General features: G+C 44.4%; 1 protein-coding gene across 1 annotated transcript in view; it reads left to right on the top strand.

Annotated features, from left to right (window-relative positions):
• LOC135514030 (LIM domain kinase 2-like) overlaps window positions 1-20,954 on the top strand; it is a 65,225-nt gene that overhangs the window by 3,404 nt on the left and 40,867 nt on the right. The window contains exon 3 of the mRNA XM_064937165.1: window positions 12,873-13,008. Within this exon, the coding sequence (XP_064793237.1) occupies window positions 12,873-13,008 (136 nt within the window). The remainder of the gene's footprint in view (window positions 1-12,872; window positions 13,009-20,954) is intronic.

Raw genomic sequence — 20,954 nt, forward strand, 5'->3', positions numbered from 1 at the left:
AAATGGTAAACGTGTATAAGGCAACACTCACACATGAATTTGGGTGGGTCACCGGGACACAATGTGAGGAGGATCCCACCACATCTCTGGCCTTGAGGACTTTGGCCCTGGAAGATTCTCTTGTCCGGTGGCTTAATCATTGTCTGGATGGAGACTGACATTAACTATCTGGCATTCCCAGGTTACTGGCACCCATTGAGAAACCTTTGGATTTAAGCTGAACACCGAGGGCAGTACAATAGGACATACAGTGCATTCGGAAAGGATTTAGACCCCTTAACTTTTTACACGTTACAGCCTTATTGTAAAATGTATTTAAATTATTTTTTCCCTCGTTCTACACACAATACCCATAATGAAAACAGGTTTTTAGAGGTTTTTGCAAATGTATTCAAATTAAAAACAGAAATACCGTATTTACGTAGCTATTCAGACCTTTTGGTATGAGACTTGAAATTGAGCTCAAGGTGCATCATGTTTCCATTGATCAAACTTGAGATGTTTCTACAACTTGGAGTCCACCTGTGGTAAATTTAATTGATTGGACATGATTTGGAAAGGCACACACCTGTCTATATAAGGTCCCACAGTTGTCAGAGCAAAAACCAAGCCATGTGGTTGAAGGAATTGTCCGTAGAGCTCTGAAATAGGATTGTGTCAAGGCACAGATCTGGGGAAGGGTACCAAAACATTTCTGTAGCATTGAAGGTCCCCAAAAACACAGTGCCCTCCATCATTCTTAATGGAAGAAGTTTGGAACCACCAATAGTATTCCTACAGCTGGCCGATCGGCCAAACTGAGCAATCGGGGGAGAAGGGCTTTGGTAAGAGAAGTGACCAAGAACCTGATGGTCACTTTGACAGAGCTCCAGAGTTCCTCTGTGGAGATGGGAGATCCTTCCAGAAGGACAACCATCTCTACAGCACTCCACCAATCAGTCCTTTATGGTAGAAAGGCCAGACGGAAGCCACTCCTCAGTAAAAGGCACATGACCGCCAGCTTGGAGTTTTCCAAAAGGCACTTAAATGACTCTGACCATGAGAAAGAAGATTCTCTGGTCTGATGAAACCAAGATTTAACTTGTTGGTCTGAATGCCAAGCGTCATGTCTGTAGGAAACCTGGCACCATCGCTACGGTGAAGCGTGGTGGTGGCAGCATCATGCTGTGGGGATGTTTTTCAGCGGCAGAGACTGAGAGAATAGTCAGGATCGAGGGAAAGATGAACGGCGCAAAGTACAGAGATCCTTGATGAAAATATGTTCCAGAGCGCTCAGGACCTCAGACTTGGGTGAAGGTTCACCTTACAACATGACAACGACCCTAAGTACACAGTCAAGACAACGCAGGAGTGGTTTTGGGACACGTCTCTGAATGTCCTTGAGTTGGACAGCCAAAGCACAGACTTGAACCCGATTGAACATCTCTGGAGAGACCTGAACATTTCTGTGCAGCGAAAACTGCCCATCCAACATGACAGAGCTTGAGAGGATCTGCAGAGAAGAATGGGAGAATCTCCCAAATACAGGTGTGCCAAGCTTGTAGTGTCATATTCAAGGCTGTAATCGCTGCAAAAATGCTTCAACAAAGTACTGAGTAAAGGATCTAAATACTTGCAGTACCAGGCAAGTTTGTACACACCTACTCATTCAAGGCTTTTTCTTTATTTTTACTATTTTCTACGTTGTAGAATAATGGTGAAGAAATCAAAACTATGAAATAACACGTGGAATCATGTCGTAACCAAAAAAGTGTGAAACAAATCTAAATATATTTTAGATTTTAGATTCTTCAAAGTAGCCAGCTTTTGCCTTGATGACAGCTTTGCACACTCTATGATTCTCTCAACCAGCTTCACTTGGAATGCTTTTCCAAAAGCCTTGAAGGAGTTCCCACATATGCTGAGTACTTGTTGGCTTCTTTTCCTTCATTCTGCAGTCCAACTCATCCCAAACCATCTCAATTGGGTTGAGGTCGGGTGATTGTGGAGGCCAGGTCATCTAATGCAACACTCCATCACGCTCCTTCTTGGTCAAATAGCCCTTACACAGCCTGGAGGTGTGTTTGGGGTCATTGTCCTGTTGAGAAACAAATTATAGTCCCACTAAGTGCAAACCAGATGGGATGGCTTATCGCTACAGAATGCTGTAGTAGCCATGCTGGTTCAGTGTGCCTTGAATTCTAAATAAATCACTGACAGTGTCACCAATAAACACCATGACACCACCTCCTCTTTTATGCTACTGCTACTCTTTGTTCTTCATATATGGATTGCCACTTTAACCATTTATTTATTTTACCAGGTAAGTTGACTGAGAACACATTCTCATTCACAGCAACAACCTGGGGAATAGTTACAGGGGAGCAGAGGGGGATGAATGAGCCAATTGTAAACTGGGGATTCTTATGTGGTCATGATGGGTTGAGGTCCAGATTGGGAATTTAGCCAGGGCACCAGGGTTAACACACCTACGATAAGCACCATGGGATCTTTAACGTCCCATCTGGAAGACAGCACCCTACACAGGGCAGTGTCCCCAATCACTGCCCTAGGGCATTGGGATATTTTTTTAGACCAGAGGAAAGAGTGCCTCCTACTGGCCCTCCAACAGCATCTGGTCTCCCATCCAGGGACTTACCAGGACCAACCCTGCTTAGCTTCAGAAGCAAATCAGCAGTGGTATGCAGGGTGGTATGCTGCTGGCATAACCATATCTACATGTACATACTACCTCATTCAGCCTGACTAACCAGTGTCTGTATGTAGCCTTGCTACTGTATATAGCCTGTCTTTTTACTGTTTTATTTCTTTACTTACCTATTGTTCACTTAATATATTTTTTGCACTATTGGTTAGAGCCTGTAAGTAAGAGCCTGAAATAATACCTGTTGTATTTGGCGCACGTGACAAATAAACTTTGATTTGATTGGCTCAAGGAAAGAAATCCCAGAAATTAACTTTTAACAAGGCTGGCCTGTTAATTGAAAGGCATTCCAGGTGACTATCTCATGAAGCTGGTTGAGAGAATACCAAAAATGTGCAAAGTTATTATCAAGGCAAAGGGTGGCTGCTTTGAAGAATCTCAAATATAAAGTATATGTTTAGCACTTTTTTGGTACTACATGATTCCATATGTGTTATTTAAAAGTGTTGTCATCACTATTATTCTACAATGTAGAAAATAGTAAAAATGAACAAAAACCCTTGACTGGTACTGTATGCAAAGGGGGCGGCAGGTAGCCTAGTGGTTAGAGCGTTGGGCCAGTAACCAAAAGGTTGCTAGATCGAATCCCCAAGCTAAAAATCTGTTGTTCTGCCCCTGAACAAAGCAGTTAACCCACTGTTCCTAGGCCATTATTGTAAATAAAAATGTTTTTTTGAACTGACTTGCCTAGTTTAAAAAAAGTGATATTTCAGTTTTGTATTTTCTATACATTTGAAAATATTTCTAAACAGTTTTTGCTTTGTCATTGTGGGCTATTGTGTGTAGATTGATGGGGAGGGAGGGGGGGACAACAACTATTTAATCTATTTTAGAATAAGGCTATAATGTAACAATGTGGAAAAAGTCAAGGATTCTGAATACTTTCTGTCGGCACTGTATGTAGTCAATTCCACGTTAACAGAGTGACACTGAGACTCAGATGTTTCATATATGTATGTCACACAAAAACCAATGATTGCAAAGATCAACAAAACAAACAACTCTATGCAATTACATTTAACAATTTGCACTGAACATTTTACAAAAACACATTTACTTGAAAAACAGTGCAGATGCAAAGTTTGTAAACAGAATACCTGTTTGTGCCGTCATTCTGTTTCCAAACTTTGCATCTGCACTGTGGAATTGTCCATGTACAGACGCTCAAACAAACATTTAGCTCCTCTATCTAAAGCTTTGTTTGTGAAATGCAATCACTCAGGTTTTACTTTACCTGAAGATAATTTATGGATTTGACTATGGGGCTTCAGATAGACAATCCAAGAATGGACAGGTCATGGTCTAGAAGATGACAATGCGCTCCACAGGGCTTTTGTGAGAGGGGAAGCTGGGATTGAGGGCAGAGTCACGGCAGCTTTAATGAGGAGAGGGAGTGTGTTTCTGACACTCACTGTGCCTGTCCAGCACACAAGGTTACGTAACACGAATGAAAGAGTAGAACTAATGACTAGTTGAATAGAACTGATTAGAGTATAGCTGTTTTTCTTGAGCTCTGAATTGCCCCTGAATATAATAAATGAATGAAGTCTAAGATTACCTGAATTGTGCATCCTAGTATGAGGTATTTCCGATTTATGTCTCCCTGGAGTAGAAGGGACTTGCCATTTGTGAGTGTTCCTTATTTTTTTAAACTGAAATTTGCCCAAGCACTCAAATTTCTAGCAAAGCTTTTTAGCAGCACAATGTTTTTACATAACCCAGTATTTGGGTCTCTTTCTGTATTTCTATAATTGACTCTTTTATAGCTCCACTGCACCTAGTGTCAATTCATAAGCCAAGTCCTTGATGCAGTTGTGCAACTTTCTCTCTCCGGCTCCTTCTCTCTCTCTGCTCCTTCTTTCTCTCTCTTTTTAGCTCCTTCTTTCTCCTCAAATGTGAGCCTCTTTTCTCGTAACTTCATTCATTTTGTCATTGTAATACAGAATTATTCTCACTCCATGTGGGACATTGTCAAACTCTAAAGCAACGACAGTAGTTTCCTTTTCCATGTTACCCCCCGCTCTGTTCTATTGTGCACACAGAGCTTTGCACCTCCTCCAAGTTGTACAGCATTGTTAAAGGCTGACGTTATCCCTGTTCCAGTAAGGCTGACATTGTGAGGCGAAAGTATAGGTAAAGACTGGACAGTGTGTTATGTGCCCGCATTCCTAGACAGCGATTCAGAGTCGTGGGCCCGCAGTGCCAGACACTGCACAAAGTCCTTTGTTTTTGCCATGGAAAACTGGATCCTGGCTTGTTCCGAAGGATTGTGCTTTATGAGTCAATGTTATTCCTCTAAAAGAGGTGAAGCCTTCTGGCTCAAGTCATGCTGACAATCCTTTCCCCTCATTAATTGTCTGTGGGGTCCAATAATGTAACCTTGATGTGTTTGATTAGAACTGTAACTATCTGTTCACATTTGTTGCCTTCTGGGTAGTCTTAAAGGGAGTCCTATGGCATCTTGAACTAGTGTTTGTGTTGTTTCCATTCCTACAACACTGCTTCCCTATAGGCTTAATGCTTAGTGTCAGTTTCCAGCATTTTAGAATACATTTCAGTATGAATTCTCTATGGAACCTCCTTGCAATAGAATTGGAGGAATGGTTTTCTCTCCCTCTCAGAAACTTGTAGTGTAACATGGGAGCACAACAGAGTCACCCTGAGATAAGGGTCCATGCTATCCGTAATCCTTGGGACTTCCTCCCTACCCCATTGAAGTTGAAATGTAAAATGCTAGGGGTTGGGGGGGGGGGGCAGGTTGAGGAACATGTTGGACAACACCGGGGGGGAATTCTTCACTCTGTTCTGCTGGCAAGAATTTTTCTCTGCTCATACAGGAGTAATGATTTATGAAGGGGTGCTGCAGCACACTCGGCACCCCTACTTCCTGCGGTTGTGCATATCGAAACAAACTTGAAGTCACTGGATGACATGGTATACGGTCCTTCCGCTACGACTCGGGAAACAAATCAGTTTATTAGGCTTCAGATGAAAATAGTACTGATGAACTTAAGTGTTCATAAAGTGCATGGTGATGAGCTTGATGATCCTTTACAATAAATATCAAGAGTCTTATTCTGATGTTATGATATGCTATTTGACAAATACAAATATTCTCACTCTTATCCAAAATCATCTCATCATGTAGACTAGCCTACCCACACTATGTGCAAGCTGTTGGCTAGAGCGCATGTCCCAAGGCCAGAGTGGGCACATTTTTAGCTATTTAAGGCAACTGTTTTCATTAGAAAATGTTGGTAGAGTTGAAAATGCAATGAAAACACATTGAACTTTAGATTTTTATTGGTTACATACAAATGTAAGCCAAAAGGTACATTTTGTGTGCACTATGCACTGATTTTTTTATATATATTTTAAATCTGCAATAAGTCTGTTTGGTGGAAACACCACTAGAGGGAAAATGTGCATATTTTCTTCATGCCGATTTAACAATATTTGCATGAAAATCTGTCTCCAATTGGATGGAAACCTAGCTTAAGACCAGCTTTAGTTGCACGACCTGCCTGGGAGATTCTAGTACACTAAAACAAAAGGCATTTGTAAAGGCCTTCCACTAGTTATGTGGAATTGAGGAAATCAAACAAGTAATGCTTGCCTGTTGGCGTTTGTCTAAGCAGGGTAAGTCCCTGACATTGTTGGGAGGACCAGCCCTTCCTCTTACCTGAGTCTTTTTGTTTTTCTTTCATTCTTGGTTAAGAAGAAGCACCAGCGTTGTTTACTCTACTGATTGTGTTTCTTGTTTTTTTAGATCAGATAATCTTGTTTTGGTCTATTTATTCAGGGACATGACTGTGTACCCTACAGTTATCCTTTATCCCCCACACCAGGACTGACCAATCCAATGTTTCTCCTCAGGTATTGGGTTGTTTTGGTATGACAGGGAGGGAGGACACACTATGACTCAACAGAGAACATCCAAACGTTACGTTGTTCAGTTTTACAGTGAAAGTTGGTTTCCCTGAAACGCACACCTGTAGACAGGCTATTCTTCACACCTGTCGTATACGCACACAGGTGTGTGTGTGTGTATTTCAACATTGCCTCCTGTTTCTGTCCGTTTCCATGACTGTGTTATAAAAACACTCTGGCTCTTTACACACACAATGATATACAGGTTGCTCACAAATACTCACATACAGTGCGTGTGTGAGTGTACATGCAATATTCAGGTTTACTATCACAGAGTAGGGTACTACTACTGACCACAGATTGGCTAACACACTAAACTGTCTCAGTAGTACAGAGGAGAGTACAGATGAGGGAAAAAAAGACAAAAACAATGTTTTAATACAGTTCCTTTTTGGTCACTTTTTTAGTTTCATTCTGTAACCAAGATGTATGATCTGGTCAACATCCCGTCAGACAAAAGGATCTAATTTGGGCATTAGGCCAGTCCGAGGGCAGCGTTCCCTATTACATACAGCACTCCCCTCACTAATGTGATCTTTATCTGGGCAGCCTTTCTGCACCCCTCTGCTTTTCTCCACCATCCCTCTGTGCTCCAACCTAGTCTCGGAGCATTCCGTATTATTCTGTACGTAAATCCGTCACACTCCCTTTAGTATGGTATGTTACCTTTTGTATGGTATGTATTAATTTGTGGATGTCCATCACCCATTTTGAATTACAATTTGTATTATATGCTATGCATTTGCCCAGCGTATGATATGTTATGAATTCTAGCTAGCTGGCTAACGTTAGCTATGCTAGGGTTAAGTTTATGTGTTTGTTTAAAGGTGAAGGTAGTGTTTCCCAAACTCTGTCCTGGGGACCCCAAGGGGTGCATGTTTTGGTTTTTGCCCTAGCACTACACAGCTGATAATCAAAGAATCATCAAGCTTTGATATAAGAGTTGAGGTTAGGGGAAGGGTTAGCTAACATTCTACGTAGTTGCAAATTAGCTAAAATGTAGTAAGTAGTTGAAAAGTTGCAAAAGTTTTCTGTGATAATGAGATTTGAACTCGCAACCTTTGAGTTGCTATAATTTCTCATTATACGCCCATCCATCCATCCATCCATCCACCCACCCACCCACCCCGACCAACCATCCCACTTTTAAGTAACCATCTGTCTTATGTAACCATACCAAACTTAACATATCATTGCTAATTAGAGTGTCCTGGATTTACATTTGCTATGTTACGCCTAGTCTATGAGACCAGGCTGTGTGCACGGGAAGGCCTGGAAATAACTTTTTCACTCTTTTCCTGCTTACATATTCTTGCTTTAGTCTCTCTGTGTGGGCTGCATGTTTTTGGAGCATTGGTTTCCTCACACAATGTACCAGAAGCCATGAACCACCTCCATAAGATTTAATCCAAGTAACCAGTAATAAGTGTTGTGTTAGAATGAACCCTTGTAAAAGGGAATTGACCTGCCTAATCTCCAGCAGTAGATTTTCTCTCCAAATGCTGATGAGCCAGAATCAACTCTACTGCAGGTTAGGAGAACTGTGATCCATAGTGGTGCAGCAGTCGAAGGTACTGCATTGCGGTGCTAGAGGCGTCACTACAGACCCTGGTTTAATCCTGGGTAGGCCATCATTGTAAATAAGAATTTGTTCTTAACTGACTTGCCTAGCTAAATAAAAATAAGCCCCACCCACAGACCCAGGCTAGCACTGGGATGTTCCGGTGCTTTATAAAGGGAAAAACTACACCAATCCCCCAGACAGGCAGGTGCTTGGCATATTTGTTAAGACTGTTCCCTCAATGTTTTTCTGCTGCCAGTGAACCAGGTGTCCTCCAGTCAAGGGGCCGCATTTATAACCGTTGTTATAAATTTCTGCTCGTGCCATTTCTGAAAAGTCCACACACACACCATATTGAGATTTATAAACTTGGCACACGCCATACATAGGCTATGCAGGTTTCCAGTTATAAATCAGATGTTGTTGTAATACTGTGCACACGTGAATGAGCATAAAAACTCTGCCTGGGAAAATGCCTCCATTCACTTTTTATGGTGACAATAATGTTCTTTATTTGCTGTATAATTTGGAACTATTGGCATTAGGCCACAGCATGCAAAATACAAATTGTTGTTCAATATTTAGCTTATCAAGTGGATCAATTGGGTTCATACAGTATGTCTTGCTTTGGTATAGGCTCTTTGATTTAATAGGCAATGATGTTGTGCTCCTATCGCACAGCTATATTGTAGCCTACCCATACTGTCAAAATGTTTACATAAGCTACTGGTCTATTTACTGTGTTGGCAGAATGTTGTAATCTTTAGCATTCATTTATTCTGTATTTGGAAAAGGACTGTGTCGATTTGTGAATGAGAAAACAATGTCAAATTGTCGTAGACCTGTCAGCAGAACGTTTCAATTTAACAATGTTTTATATGGACTTTTCCCCAACCTACATACGATGGACCGCCCACAAATCCTGAAACATTGTAGGGCTGCAAAAAAGAAATGCGATTACAGTACTTACAGTGTTAGTAATATTTCTTGTATGTTTTTGTTCTGCTTGACTTTTTAAAATACAGTGCCTTGCGAAAGTATTCGGCCCCCTTGAACTTTGCAACCTTTTGCCACATTTCAGGCTTCAAACATAAAGATATAAAACTGTATTTTTTTTGTGAAGAATCAACAACAAGTGGGACACAATCATGAAGTGGAACGATATTTATTGGATATTTCAAACTTTTTTAACAAATCAAAAACTGAAAAATTGGGCGTGCAAAATTATTCAGCCCCTTTACTTTCAGTGCAGCAAACTCTCTCCAGAAGTTCAGTGAGGATCTCTGAATGATCCAATGTTGACCTAAATGACTAATGATGATAAATACAATCCACCTGTGTGTAATCAAGTCTCCGTATAAATGCACCTGCACTGTGATAGTCTCAGAGGTCCGTTAAAAGCGCAGAGAGCATCATGAAGAACAAGGAACACACCAGGCAGGTCCAAGATACTGTTGTGAAGAAGTTTAAAGCCGGATTTGGATACAAAAAGATTTCCCAAACTTTAAACATCCCAAGGAGCACTGTGAAAGCGATAATATTGAAATGGAAGGAGTATCAGACCACTGCAAATCTACCAAGACCTGGCCGTCCCTCTAAACTTTCAGCTCATACAAGGAGAAGACTGATCAGAGATGCAGTCAAGAGGCCCATGATCACTCTGGATGAACTGCAGAGATCTACAGCTGAGGTGGGAGACTCTGTCCATAGGACAACAATCAGTCGTATATTGCACAAATCTGGCCTTTATGGAAGAGTGGCAAGAAGAAAGCCATTTCTAAAGATATCCATAAAAAGTGTCGTTTAAAGTTTGCCACAAGCCACCTGGGAGACACACCAAACATGTGGAAGAAGGTTCTCTGGTCAGATGAAGCCAAAATTGAACTTTTTGGCAACAATGCAAAACGTTATGTTTGGTGTAAAAGCAACACAGCTCATCACCCTGAACACACCATACCCACTGTCAAACATGGTGGTGGCAGCATCATGGTTTGGGCCTGCTTTTCTTCAGCAGGGACAGGGAAGATGGTTAAAATTGTTGGGAAGATGGATGGAGCCAAATACAGGACCATTCTGGAAGAAAACCTAATGGAGTCTGCAAAAGACCTGAGACTGGGACGGAGATTTGTCTTCCAACAAGACAATGATCCAAAACATAAAGCAAAATCTACAATGGAATGGTTCAAAAATAAACATATCCAGGTGTTAGAATGGCCAAGTCAAAGTCCAGACCTGAATCCAATCGAGAATCTGTGGAAAGAACTGAAAACTGCTGTTCACAAATGCTCTCCATCCAACCTCACTGAGCTCGAGCTGTTTTGCAAGGAGGAATGGGAAAATATTTCAGTCTCTCGATGTGCAAAACTGATAGAGACATACCCCAACGACTTACAGCTGTAATCGCAGCAAAAGGTGGCGCTACAAAGTATTAACTTAACCTGTGAATAATTTTGCACGCCCAATTTTTTCAGTTTTTTAGTTGTTAAAAAAGTTTGAAATATCCAATAAATGTCGTTCCACTTCATGATTGTGTCCCACTTGTTGTTGATTCTTCACAAAAAATACAGTTTTATATCTTTATGTTTGAAGCCTGAAATGTGGCAAAAGGTCGCAAAGTTCAAGGGGGCCGAATACTTTCGCAAGGCACTGTACATTTTATATAGTACTACTGATAATCATTACTGCTTTGTTGGTAAAGAGCAAGAAAGGTATTTCACTGTAGGCTACTTTTGCACATGACAATTAAAAAAATTAACTTGATAGATAGGCCTACTTCCATGTAAAAGATTAGCTGTTAAACGGTATACCAGTATTATAAAGCCGGCTGCTTATGATATTGCAAAGTTTGAAATACATACTGTATAGCCTGTCTATTTACTGGGCTACAAGGTCCAATTAAATGAGAGATGCGCATGGTCATTTCAAATGTGTTGTATGGCTACTTTGGGAATATGAAACCATCACGGCCAGAAGATGTGAGGAATATATTCTGCAATGGCTATGAAAATAAATAGGAAAATGATTCCTAGGTCGAATTATAAGATTCCTATGTTGAATTATTTTAGATTCTGGATATAATACACAAAGGTTTGCTGTTCTCACTAATGTTTGCATTCTTATTCAGATGTTTTTCTGTTAGTTTTTAATGTATAAGCTTTTCATCATATACCCCATTTGCACAAAATACTTGCCAGCTTGCAATACAATATTTCAACCACTAGCAGATGTGCATACGCATGGTCTGAAGTTTGCAGGGAGGTGTGCACATTCTCACTTCAAGTAAAACATTTTAAATGGCAACTTTTGCGTGAAAACTGGTGCACACACATTTTGGGGTATATTTTGTGTGTTTGCACGGTTTTTAAATGATCCTCCAGATGAATGAGTCAGTATGCAGAACTGGCAACCCCTTCTTCACAGGGAGTCTGTGTAAGTGGGTTGCCAGTTTAGTGACCTAGACTAATCTCCTTGAGAGGTTTAGAATTGATTGTGCGCCTGACACAGCTTAACCTGGTGCTGCCATTTTGCATAACCTGTGAAACTACCTGAAGGTACCCTCAAAGCCTGCAGGTGCTCCCTGATCTCTCGGCAACTTCAGCATTCCTAACTCTATGAACATTACTCAACTAGAAATTCAGACAAATCAGTGCATTCACCACATTCTTTGTTGATCCCCCTCCACCAGGCTGTGTAGAGGGTTGTCAGGGTTTCTGTCTGAGAGGTGCTTCATCATGCTCAGAAACAACTGGAACACATTAAGATGCTGGAATGTGGCTGTGGATGGGGAGAGCTGAGGGCAGCCTTTGGTGTTAGTTGCTGGTATTTTAGGTAAGGTTAATGATCAGCGTTTCCCAAGGTCTGCTGCTTATCGCTTTATTCTTCTGGGAAACCACAGCCCTCATGTAGACGTGTGTGTGTGTGTGTGTGTGTGTGTAGTCACTCTCTTCACACTGTTACCTACCTTGTGATGGATCACACCAACGAGACGTGACATGTCTCAGGAACAAGGTAACCTACTTCCTTTACATCGTACCCTGGCGATCAGAGGCAAGTAGATACCGTCATCCTAAAGAAAGGCCTGAAGCAACCTCTGCACTCCAGTGCAACCTGGGAGTGGAAGGTATCATGTTCACCAGTGTAATTTCTCACATGATGAATGGCTTCGGCTGCGCTGTGTCTACAGTGCCAGTGCCTCTCATTAAGGGATACTTTCACCGTCACTTTCTTTGTAAAGAGGATTGGTTGAGGGAGAGTGTACAGACCGGTCAACTGTTTGCGTGTCGGTTAAACTATTTCCAATATTAACTGACTTAGATCTCGCACTAAGTCCCCAGTGTATTTGTCTTTTTCAGATGCTGTTTTCTTTGAGAATCTTTTTGTAATTATTCTGCTCTAGCTTCGTCTATTGCTTATTGGTTCTATCTGCATGTCATCTCTCAGACTCCATTGTTTGAGTGGTGGGAATCTCTGCTCAATAGGAATCTTTCAGAAATCGAACACAAGCCTTTGAGATTGTCAACAGGTCTTTGAAATGATACACTCAGGCTTTGTAGTGACTCTCCTCTAAATCACCTTGAAACGGCTCTACACTTGATATGGTCTCTGCTGAAAGGATCCGTATGTCCACTCTTCTCTCTTCATTTCTTTCAGAGGTAAACACGTTTTTCCCATCCACAGGTGCTCAGAGTGCTGTGACCATCTGACCAACTGGTACTATGAGAAGGATGGAAAGCTGTACTGCCGTAAACACTACTGGGAGAAGTTTGGAGAGCTGTGTCACGGCTGTTCTCTGCTCATGACTGGACCTGCCATGGTGAGTCACCCCACTCCATCCTCCTCACCTCACTGTCAGTAGACACTGAGACTATGGTTTGTCATTTCCATGTATCGGTATATCCCAGTCTGATTGTGATCCTGGAGCTTCTGCACACCTGGTCCATGCTTTCAACCCTGGTTGCTGTTTAGGTTGGCTAAAGATCCAAAGTATCAGGTATTATAATGCAGTAGGCTTCAGGCTTGGTTCACTTTTAGATCTCATTGAACATAAAGACGACAGTGTTGGTATGGAGAACAGTCAGACAAAGCTGTACATTAGATAATATATTAATAATTCACTGTCAGGATTACTATTGTATTCATATGTTAGATGTGTAGGGCCACACTCGGATAACACCAACTCACAGTGAATCACTGTTCTTTGATATGAGCTCAGTTGGTTGTGCAGCAATAGGATCTGTTTTTCTCCATGTGTACAAATGAGGGAACTGTCAGCTTTACCCACTTTTCCCCTCTCCTCAACTTTCAGCAGAATCCCTAGAGGGAAGGTTGAAGCCCTATGTTGTAACAAACATCTCCTTGGTGATTGAGGTCAATACTTATGTACAGGAGAGGTCATGGGGGCTGGGCACTGGCACAGCAGTAGTCATCCACACAGAGCAACCATGCTCTGCATCCTGGTTGCTTTAAAAGATGGCAGATTGGACCTGAACCTTCTCTCTGTGTTAGTTAGGTCCCCCAGCACAATGTGTATGTCTGTGTTAGTTAGGTTCCCACGTCGTGGATGCTTCTCTCTCTGTGTTAGTTAGGTTCCCCCGTCGTGGATGCTTCTCTCTCTGTTAGTTAGGTTCCCCCGTCGTGGATGCTTCTCTCTCTGTGTTAGTTAGGTTCCCCCGTCATGGATGCTTCTCTCTGTGTTAGTTAGGTTCCCCCGTCGTGGATGCTTCTCTCTCTGTGTTAGTTAGGTTCCCACGTCGTGGATGCTTCTCTCTCTGTTAGTTAGGTTCCCCCGTCGTGGATGCTTCTCTCTCTGTGTTAGTTAGGTTCCCCCGTCATGGATGCTTCTCTCTCTGTGTTAGTTAGGTTCCCCCGTCGTGGATGCTTCTCTCTCTGTTAGTTAGGTTCCCCCGTCGTGGATGCTTCTCTCTCTGTGTTAGTTAGGTTCCCCCGTCGTGGATGCTTCTCTCTCTCTGTTAGTTAGGTTCCCCCGTCGTGGATGCTTCTCTCTCTGTTAGTTAGGTTCCCCGTCGTGGATGCTTCTCTCTCTGTTAGTTAGGTTCCCCGTCATGGATGCTTCTCTCTCTGTGTTAGTTAGGTTCCCCCGTCGTGGATGCTTCTCTCTCTGTTAGTTAGGTTCCCCCGTCATGGATGCTTCTCTCTCTGTGTTAGTTAGGTTCCCCCGTCATGGATGCTTCTCTCTGTGTTAGTTAGGTTCCCCCGTCGTGGATGCTTCTCTCTCTGTTAGTTAGGTTCCCCCGTCATGGATGCTTCTCTCTCTGTGTTAGTTAGGTTCCCCCGTCGTGGATGCTTCTCTCTCTGTTAGTTAGGTTCCCCCGTCGTGGATGCTTCTCTCTCTGTGTTAGTTAGGTTCCCCGTCGTGGATGCTTCTCTCTCTGTTAGTTAGGTTCCCCGTCGTGGATGCTTCTCTCTCTGTTAGTTAGGTTCCCCGTCATGGATGCTTCTCTCTCTGTGTTAGTTAGGTTCCCCCGTCGTGGATGCTTCTCTCTCTCTGTTAGTTAGGTTCCCCCGTCGTGGATGCTTCTCTCTGTGTTAGTTAGGTTCCCCCGTCATGGATGCTTCTCTCTCTGTTAGTTAGGTTCCCCCGTCATGGATGCTTCTCTCTCTGTTAGTTAGGTTCCCCCGTCGTGGATGCTTCTCTCTCTGTTAGTTAGGTTCCCCCGTCGTGGATGCTTCTCTCTGTGTTAGTTAGGTTCCCCCGTCGTGGATGCTTCTCTCTCTGTGTTAGTTAGGTTCCCCGTCGTGGATGCTTCTCTCTCTGTGTTAGTTAGGTTCCCCGTCGTGGATGCTTCTCTCTCTGTTAGTTAGGTTCCCCCGTCGTGGATGCTTCTCTCTGTGTTAGTTAGGTTCCCCCGTCGTGGATGCTTCTCTCTCTGTGTTAGTTAGGTTCCCCCGTCGTGGATGCCTCTCTCTCTGTGTTAGTTAGGTTCCCCCGTCGTGGATGCTTCTCTCTCTGTGTTATTTAGGTTCCCCCGTCGTGGATGCTTCTCTCTCTGTGTTAGTTAGGTTCCCCCGTCGTGGATGCTTCTCTCTCTGTGTTAGTTAGGTTCCCCCGTCGTGGATGCTTCTCTCTCTGTGTTAGTTAGGTTCCCCCGTCGTGGCCCCGCTCTGTTCTCCTCTGTACAGTCTCCACAGTTCACTTCCCCCAGCACATAGTGAACTTTGGGGGGGGGAAATGGAGAACATGGAGTGGTTTTGGAACCAGTCCATCACCTGATTCAGTACACTTCGGTGGAAAGGCAACAGATACTACCCACACTGTACGGCCAGTCTGCCACCAGACCACCACAGTGTTTATTGGAGACAGTTTTTGAAAGATCAAGTATCTGTTATTAAGGGAAGGTTAGAATTTTTGGCCTGTCTGAGTTTGTCAAATCAATGTTCAACTTTCAGGATTAGATCATGATCTCATGGTTATGTTATTAAAGTGTAGCTGAAGGCTGAATATTGGTTAGCTTTCTTCTTGTTTCATCAGTGCTATGGAATTCCCATGCATGGGGTTGGAGTGCTGTGCTTTTTAATGGAACTTCACTTTAACAGTGTTATGGTCCCTATTAAACCAGGTCTAAATACAACTAGAACTGCTGAAAACACAAACAATTGCTGGTCACAAAAGGGTCATTTCTCTTTAACTGGATTAAAGTGGGCCCCAAAATGAAGTCTTTTTTTAACCTGAAGTTTGCCAGTAAGCAATACACATAATGGGCCTTTCTATTTGGTTTTGGGCACATTGGCTCTGTACGCGAAGTGCCAAGTATTTCTGGCAGGGTTGAATTGGCAGCCTTCTCTTACCCTGCAGCCGAACCAACACTGCGTTAAATGGTCGAGCTGTTGGGTCTCTCAGGAGAGGAGAGTAGTGTGGAGCATGCAGCTACTTAAAGCTGTTGGGTCTCTCAGGAGAGGAGAGTAGTGTGGAGCATGCAGCAACTTAAAGCTGTTGGGTCTCAGGAGAGGAGAGTAGTGTGGAGCATGCAGCTACTTAAAGCTGTTGGGTCTCTCAGGAGAGGAGAGTAGTGTGGAGCATGCAGCTACTTAAAGCTGTTGGGTCTCTCAGGAGAGGAGAGTAGTGTGGAGCATGCAGCTACTTAAAGCTGTTGGGTCTCAGGAGAGGAGAGTAGTGTGGAGCATGCAGCTACTTAAAGCTGTTGGGTCTCTCAGGAGAGGAGTGTAGTAGCATGGAGCATGCTACTTAAAGCTGTTGAGTCTCAGGAGAGGAGAGTAGTGTGGAGCATGCAGCTACTTAAAGCTGTTGGGTCTCAGGAAAGGAGAGTAGTGTGGAACATGCAGCTACTTAAAGCTGTTGGGTCTCAGGAGAGGAGAGTAGTGTGGAGCATGCAGCTACTTAAAGCTGTTGGGTCTCTCAGGAGAGGAGAGTAGTGTGGAGCACGCAGTTACTTAAAGCTGTTGGGTCTCAGGAGAGGAGAGTAGTGTGGAGCATGCAGCTACTTAAAGCTGTTGGATCTCTCAGGAGAGGAGAGTAGTGTGGAGCATGCAGCTACTTAAAGCTGTTGGGTCTCAGGAGAGGAGAGTAGTGTGGAGCATGTAGCTACTTAAAGCTGTTGGGTCTCAGGAGAGGAGAGTAGTGTGGAGCATGCAGCTACTTAAAGCTGTTGGGTCTCTCAGGAGAGGAGAGAAGTGTGGAGCATGCAGCTACTTAAAGCTGTTGGATCTCTCAGGAGGGTCTCAGGAGAGTAGTGTGGAGCATGCAGCTACTTAAAGCTGTTGGGTCTCAGGAGAGGAGAGTAGTGTGGAGCATGCAGCTACTTAAAGCTGTTGTGTCTCAGGAGAGTAGAGTTGTGAGGAGCATGCAGCTACTTAAAGCTGTTGGGTCTCTCAGGAGCGGAGAGTAGTGTGGAGCATGCAGCTACTTAAAGCTGTTGGGTCTCTCAGGAGAGGAGAGTAGTGTGGAGCATGCAGCTACTTAAAGCTGTTGGGTCTCAGGAAAGGAGAGTAGTGTGGAGCATGCAGCTACTTAAAGCTGTTGGGTCTCAGGAGAGGAGAGTAGTGTGGAGCATGCAGCTACTTAAAGCTGTTGGGTCTCTCAGGAGAGGAGAGTAGTGTGGAGCATGCAGCTACTTAAAGCTGTTGGGTCTCAGGAGAGGAGAGTAGTGTGGAGCATGTAGCTACTTAAAGCTGTTGGGTCTCTCAGGAGAGGAGAGTAGTGTGGAGCATGCAGCTACTTAAAGCTGTTGGGGTCTCTCAGGAGAGGAGAGAAGTGTGGAGCATGCAGCTACGTAAAGCTGTTGGGTCTCAGGAGAGGAGAGTAGTGTGGAGCATGCAGTTACTTAAAGCTGTTGGGTCTCTCAGGAGAGGAGAGAAGTGTGGAGCATGCAGCTACGTAAAGCTGTTGGGTCTCAGGAGAGGAGAGTAGTGTGGAGCATGCAGTTACTTAAAGCTGTTGGGTCTCAGGAGAGGAGAGTAGTGTGGAGCATGCAGCTACTTAAAGCTGTTGGATCTCTCAGGAGAGGAGAGTAGTGTGGAGCATGCAGCTACTTAAAGCTGTTGGGTCTCAGGAGAGGAGAGTAGTGTGGAGCATGTAGCTACTTAAAGCTGTTGGGTCTCTCAGGAGAGGAGAGTAGTGTGGAGCATGCAGCTACTTAAAGCTGTTGGGTCTCTCAGGAGAGGAGAGAAGTGTGGAGCATGCAGCTACTTAAAGCTGTTGGATCTCTCAGGAGCGGAGAGTAGTGTGGAGCATGCAGCTACTTAAAGCTGTTGGGTCTCAGGAAAGGAGAGTAGTGTGGAGCATGCAGCTACTTAAAGCTGTTGTGTCTCAGGAGAGTAGAGTTGTGAGGAGCATGCAGCTACTTAAAGCTGTTGGGTCTCTCAGGAGCGGAGAGTAGTGTGGAGCATGCAGCTACTTAAAGCTGTTGGGTCTCTCAGGAGAGGAGAGTAGTGTGGAGCATGCAGCTACTTAAAGCTGTTGGGTCTCAGGAAAGGAGAGTAGTGTGGAGCATGCAGCTACTTAAAGCTGTTGGGTCTCAGGAGAGGAGAGTAGTGTGGAGCATGCAGCTACTTAAAGCTGTTGGGTCTCTCAGGAGAGGAGAGTAGTGTGGAGCATGCAACTACTTAAAGCTGTTGGGTCTCAGGAGAGGAGAGTAGTGTGGAGCATGTAGCTACTTAAAGCTGTTGGGTCTCTCAGGAGAGGAGAGTAGTGTGGAGCATGCAGCTACTTAAAGCTGTTGGGTCTCTCAGGAGAGGAGAGAAGTGTGGAGCATGCAGCTACGTAAAGCTGTTGGGTCTCAGGAGAGGAGAGTAGTGTGGAGCATGCAGTTACTTAAAGCTGTTGGGTCTCTCAGGAGAGGAGAGTAGTGTGGAGCATGCAGTTACTTAAAGCTGTTGGGTCTCAGGAGAGGAGAGTAGTGTGGAGCGTGCAGCTACTTAAAGCTGTTGGGTCTCTCAGGAGAGGAGTGTAGTGTGGAGCATGCAGCTACTTAAAGCTGTTGGGTCTCTCAGGAGAGGAGAGTAGTGTGGAGCATGCAGCTACTTAAAGCTGTTGGGTCTCTCAGGAGAGGAGAGTAGTGTGGAGCATGCAGCTACTTAAAGCTGTTGGGTCTCAGGAGAGGAGAGTAGTGTGGAGCATGCAGCTACTTAAAGCTGTTGTGTCTCAGGAGAGGAGAGTAGTGTGGAGCATGCAGCTACTTAAAGCTGTTGGGTCTCTCAGGAGAGGAGAGTAGTGTGGAGCATGCAGCTACTTAAAGCTGTTGGGTCTCAGGAGAGGAGAGTAGTGTGGAGCATGCAGCTACTTAAAGCTGTTGGGTCTCTCAGGAGAGGAGAGTAGTGTGGAGCATGCAGCTACTTAAAGCTGTTGGGTCTCAGGAGAGGAGAGTAGTGTGGAGCATGCAGCTACTTAAAGCTGTTGGGTCTCAGGAGAGGAGAGTAGTGTGGAGCATGCAGCTACTTAAAGCTGTTGGGTCTCTCAGGAGAGGAGAGTAGTGTGGAGCATGCAGCTACTTAAAGCTGTTGGGTCTCAGGAGAGGAGAGTAGTGTGGAGCATGCAGCTACTTAAAGCTGTTGGGTCTCTGGAGAGGAGAGTAGTGTGGAGCATGCAGCTACTTAAAGCTGTTGTGTCTCAGGAGAGGAGAGTAGTGTGGAGCATGCAGCTACTTAAAGCTGTTGGGTCTCTCAGGAGAGGAGTGTAGTGTGGAGCATGCAGCTACTTAAAGCTGTTGAGTCTCAGGAGAGGAGAGTAGTGTGGAGCATGCAGCTACTTAAAGCTGTTGGGTCTCAGGAAAGGAGAGTAGTGTGGAACATGCAGCTACTTAAAGCTGTTGGGTCTCAGGAGAGGAGAGTAGTGTGGAGCATGCAGCTACTTAAAGCTGTTGGGTCTCTCAGGAGAGGAGAGTAGTGTGGAGCACGCAGTTACTTAAAGCTGTTGGGTCTCAGGAGAGGAGAGTAGTGTGGAGCATGCAGCTACTTAAAGCTGTTGGGTCTCAGGAGAGGAGAGTAGTGTGGAGCATGCAGCTACTTAAAGCTGTTGGGTCTCTCAGGAGAGGAGAGTAGTGTGGAGCATGCAGCTACTTAAAGCTGTTGGGTCTCAGGAGAGGAGAGTAGTGTGGAGCATGCAGCTACTTAAAGCTGTTGGGTCTCTCAGGAGAGGAGAGTAGTGTGGAGCATGCAGCTACTTAAAGCTGTTGGGTCTCAGGAGAGGAGAGTAGTGTGGAGCATGCAGCTACTTAAAGCTGTTGGGTCTCAGGAGAGGAGAGTAGTGTGGAGCATGCAGCTACTTAAAGCTGTTGGGTCTCTCAGGAGAGGAGAGTAGTGTGGAGCATGCAGCTACTTAAAGCTGTTGGGTCTCAGAAGAGGAGAGTAGTGTGGAGCATGCAGCTACTTAAAGCTGTTGGGTCTCTCAGGAGAGGAGAGTAGTGTGGAGCATGCAGCTACTTAAAGCTGTTGGGTCTCTCAGGAGAGGAGAGAAGTGTGGAGCATGCAGCTACTTAAAGCTGTTGGATCTCTCAGGAGCGGAGAGTAGTGTGGAGCATGCAGCTACTTAAAGCTGTTGGGTCTCAGGAAAGGAGAGTAGTGTGGAGCATGCAGCTACTTAAAGCTGTTGTGTCTCAGGAGAGTAGAGTTGTGAGGAGCATGCAGCTACTTAAAGCTGTTGGGTCTCTCAGGAGAGGAGAGTAGTGTGGAGCATGCAACTACTTAAAGCTGTTGGGTCTCAGGAGAGGAGAGTAGTGTGGAGCATGTAGCTACTTAAAGCTGTTGGGTCTCAGGAGAGGAGAGTAGTGTGGAGCATGCAGCTACTTAAAGCTGTTGGGTCTCTCAGGAGAGGAGAGTAGTGTGGAGCATGCAGCTACTTAAAGCTGTTGGGTCTCAGGAGAGGAGAGTAGTGTGGAGCATGTAGCTACTTAAAGCTGTTGGGTCTCTCAGGAGAGGAGAGTAGTGTGGAGCATGCAGCTACTTAAAGCTGTTGGGTCTCTCAGGAGAGGAGAGAAGTGTGGAGCATGCAGCTACGTAAAGCTGTTGGGTCTCAGGAGAGGAGAGTAGTGTGGAGCATGCAGTTACTTAAAGCTGTTGGGTCTCAGGAGAGGAGAGTAGTGTGGAGCATGCAGCTACTTAAAGCTGTTGGGTCTCAGGAGAGGAGAGTAGTGTGGAGCATGCAGCTACTTAAAGCTGTTGGGTCTCTCAGGAGAGGAGTGTAGTGTGGAGCATGCAGCTACTTAAAGCTGTTGGGTCTCTCAGGAGAGGAGAGTAGTGTGGAGCATGCAGCTACTTAAAGCTGTTGGATCTCTCAGGAGCGGAGAG

This window comes from Oncorhynchus masou, chromosome 25 (genome assembly GCF_036934945.1).
Source record: "Oncorhynchus masou masou isolate Uvic2021 chromosome 25, UVic_Omas_1.1, whole genome shotgun sequence".
NCBI lineage: Eukaryota > Metazoa > Chordata > Actinopteri > Salmoniformes > Salmonidae > Oncorhynchus > Oncorhynchus masou.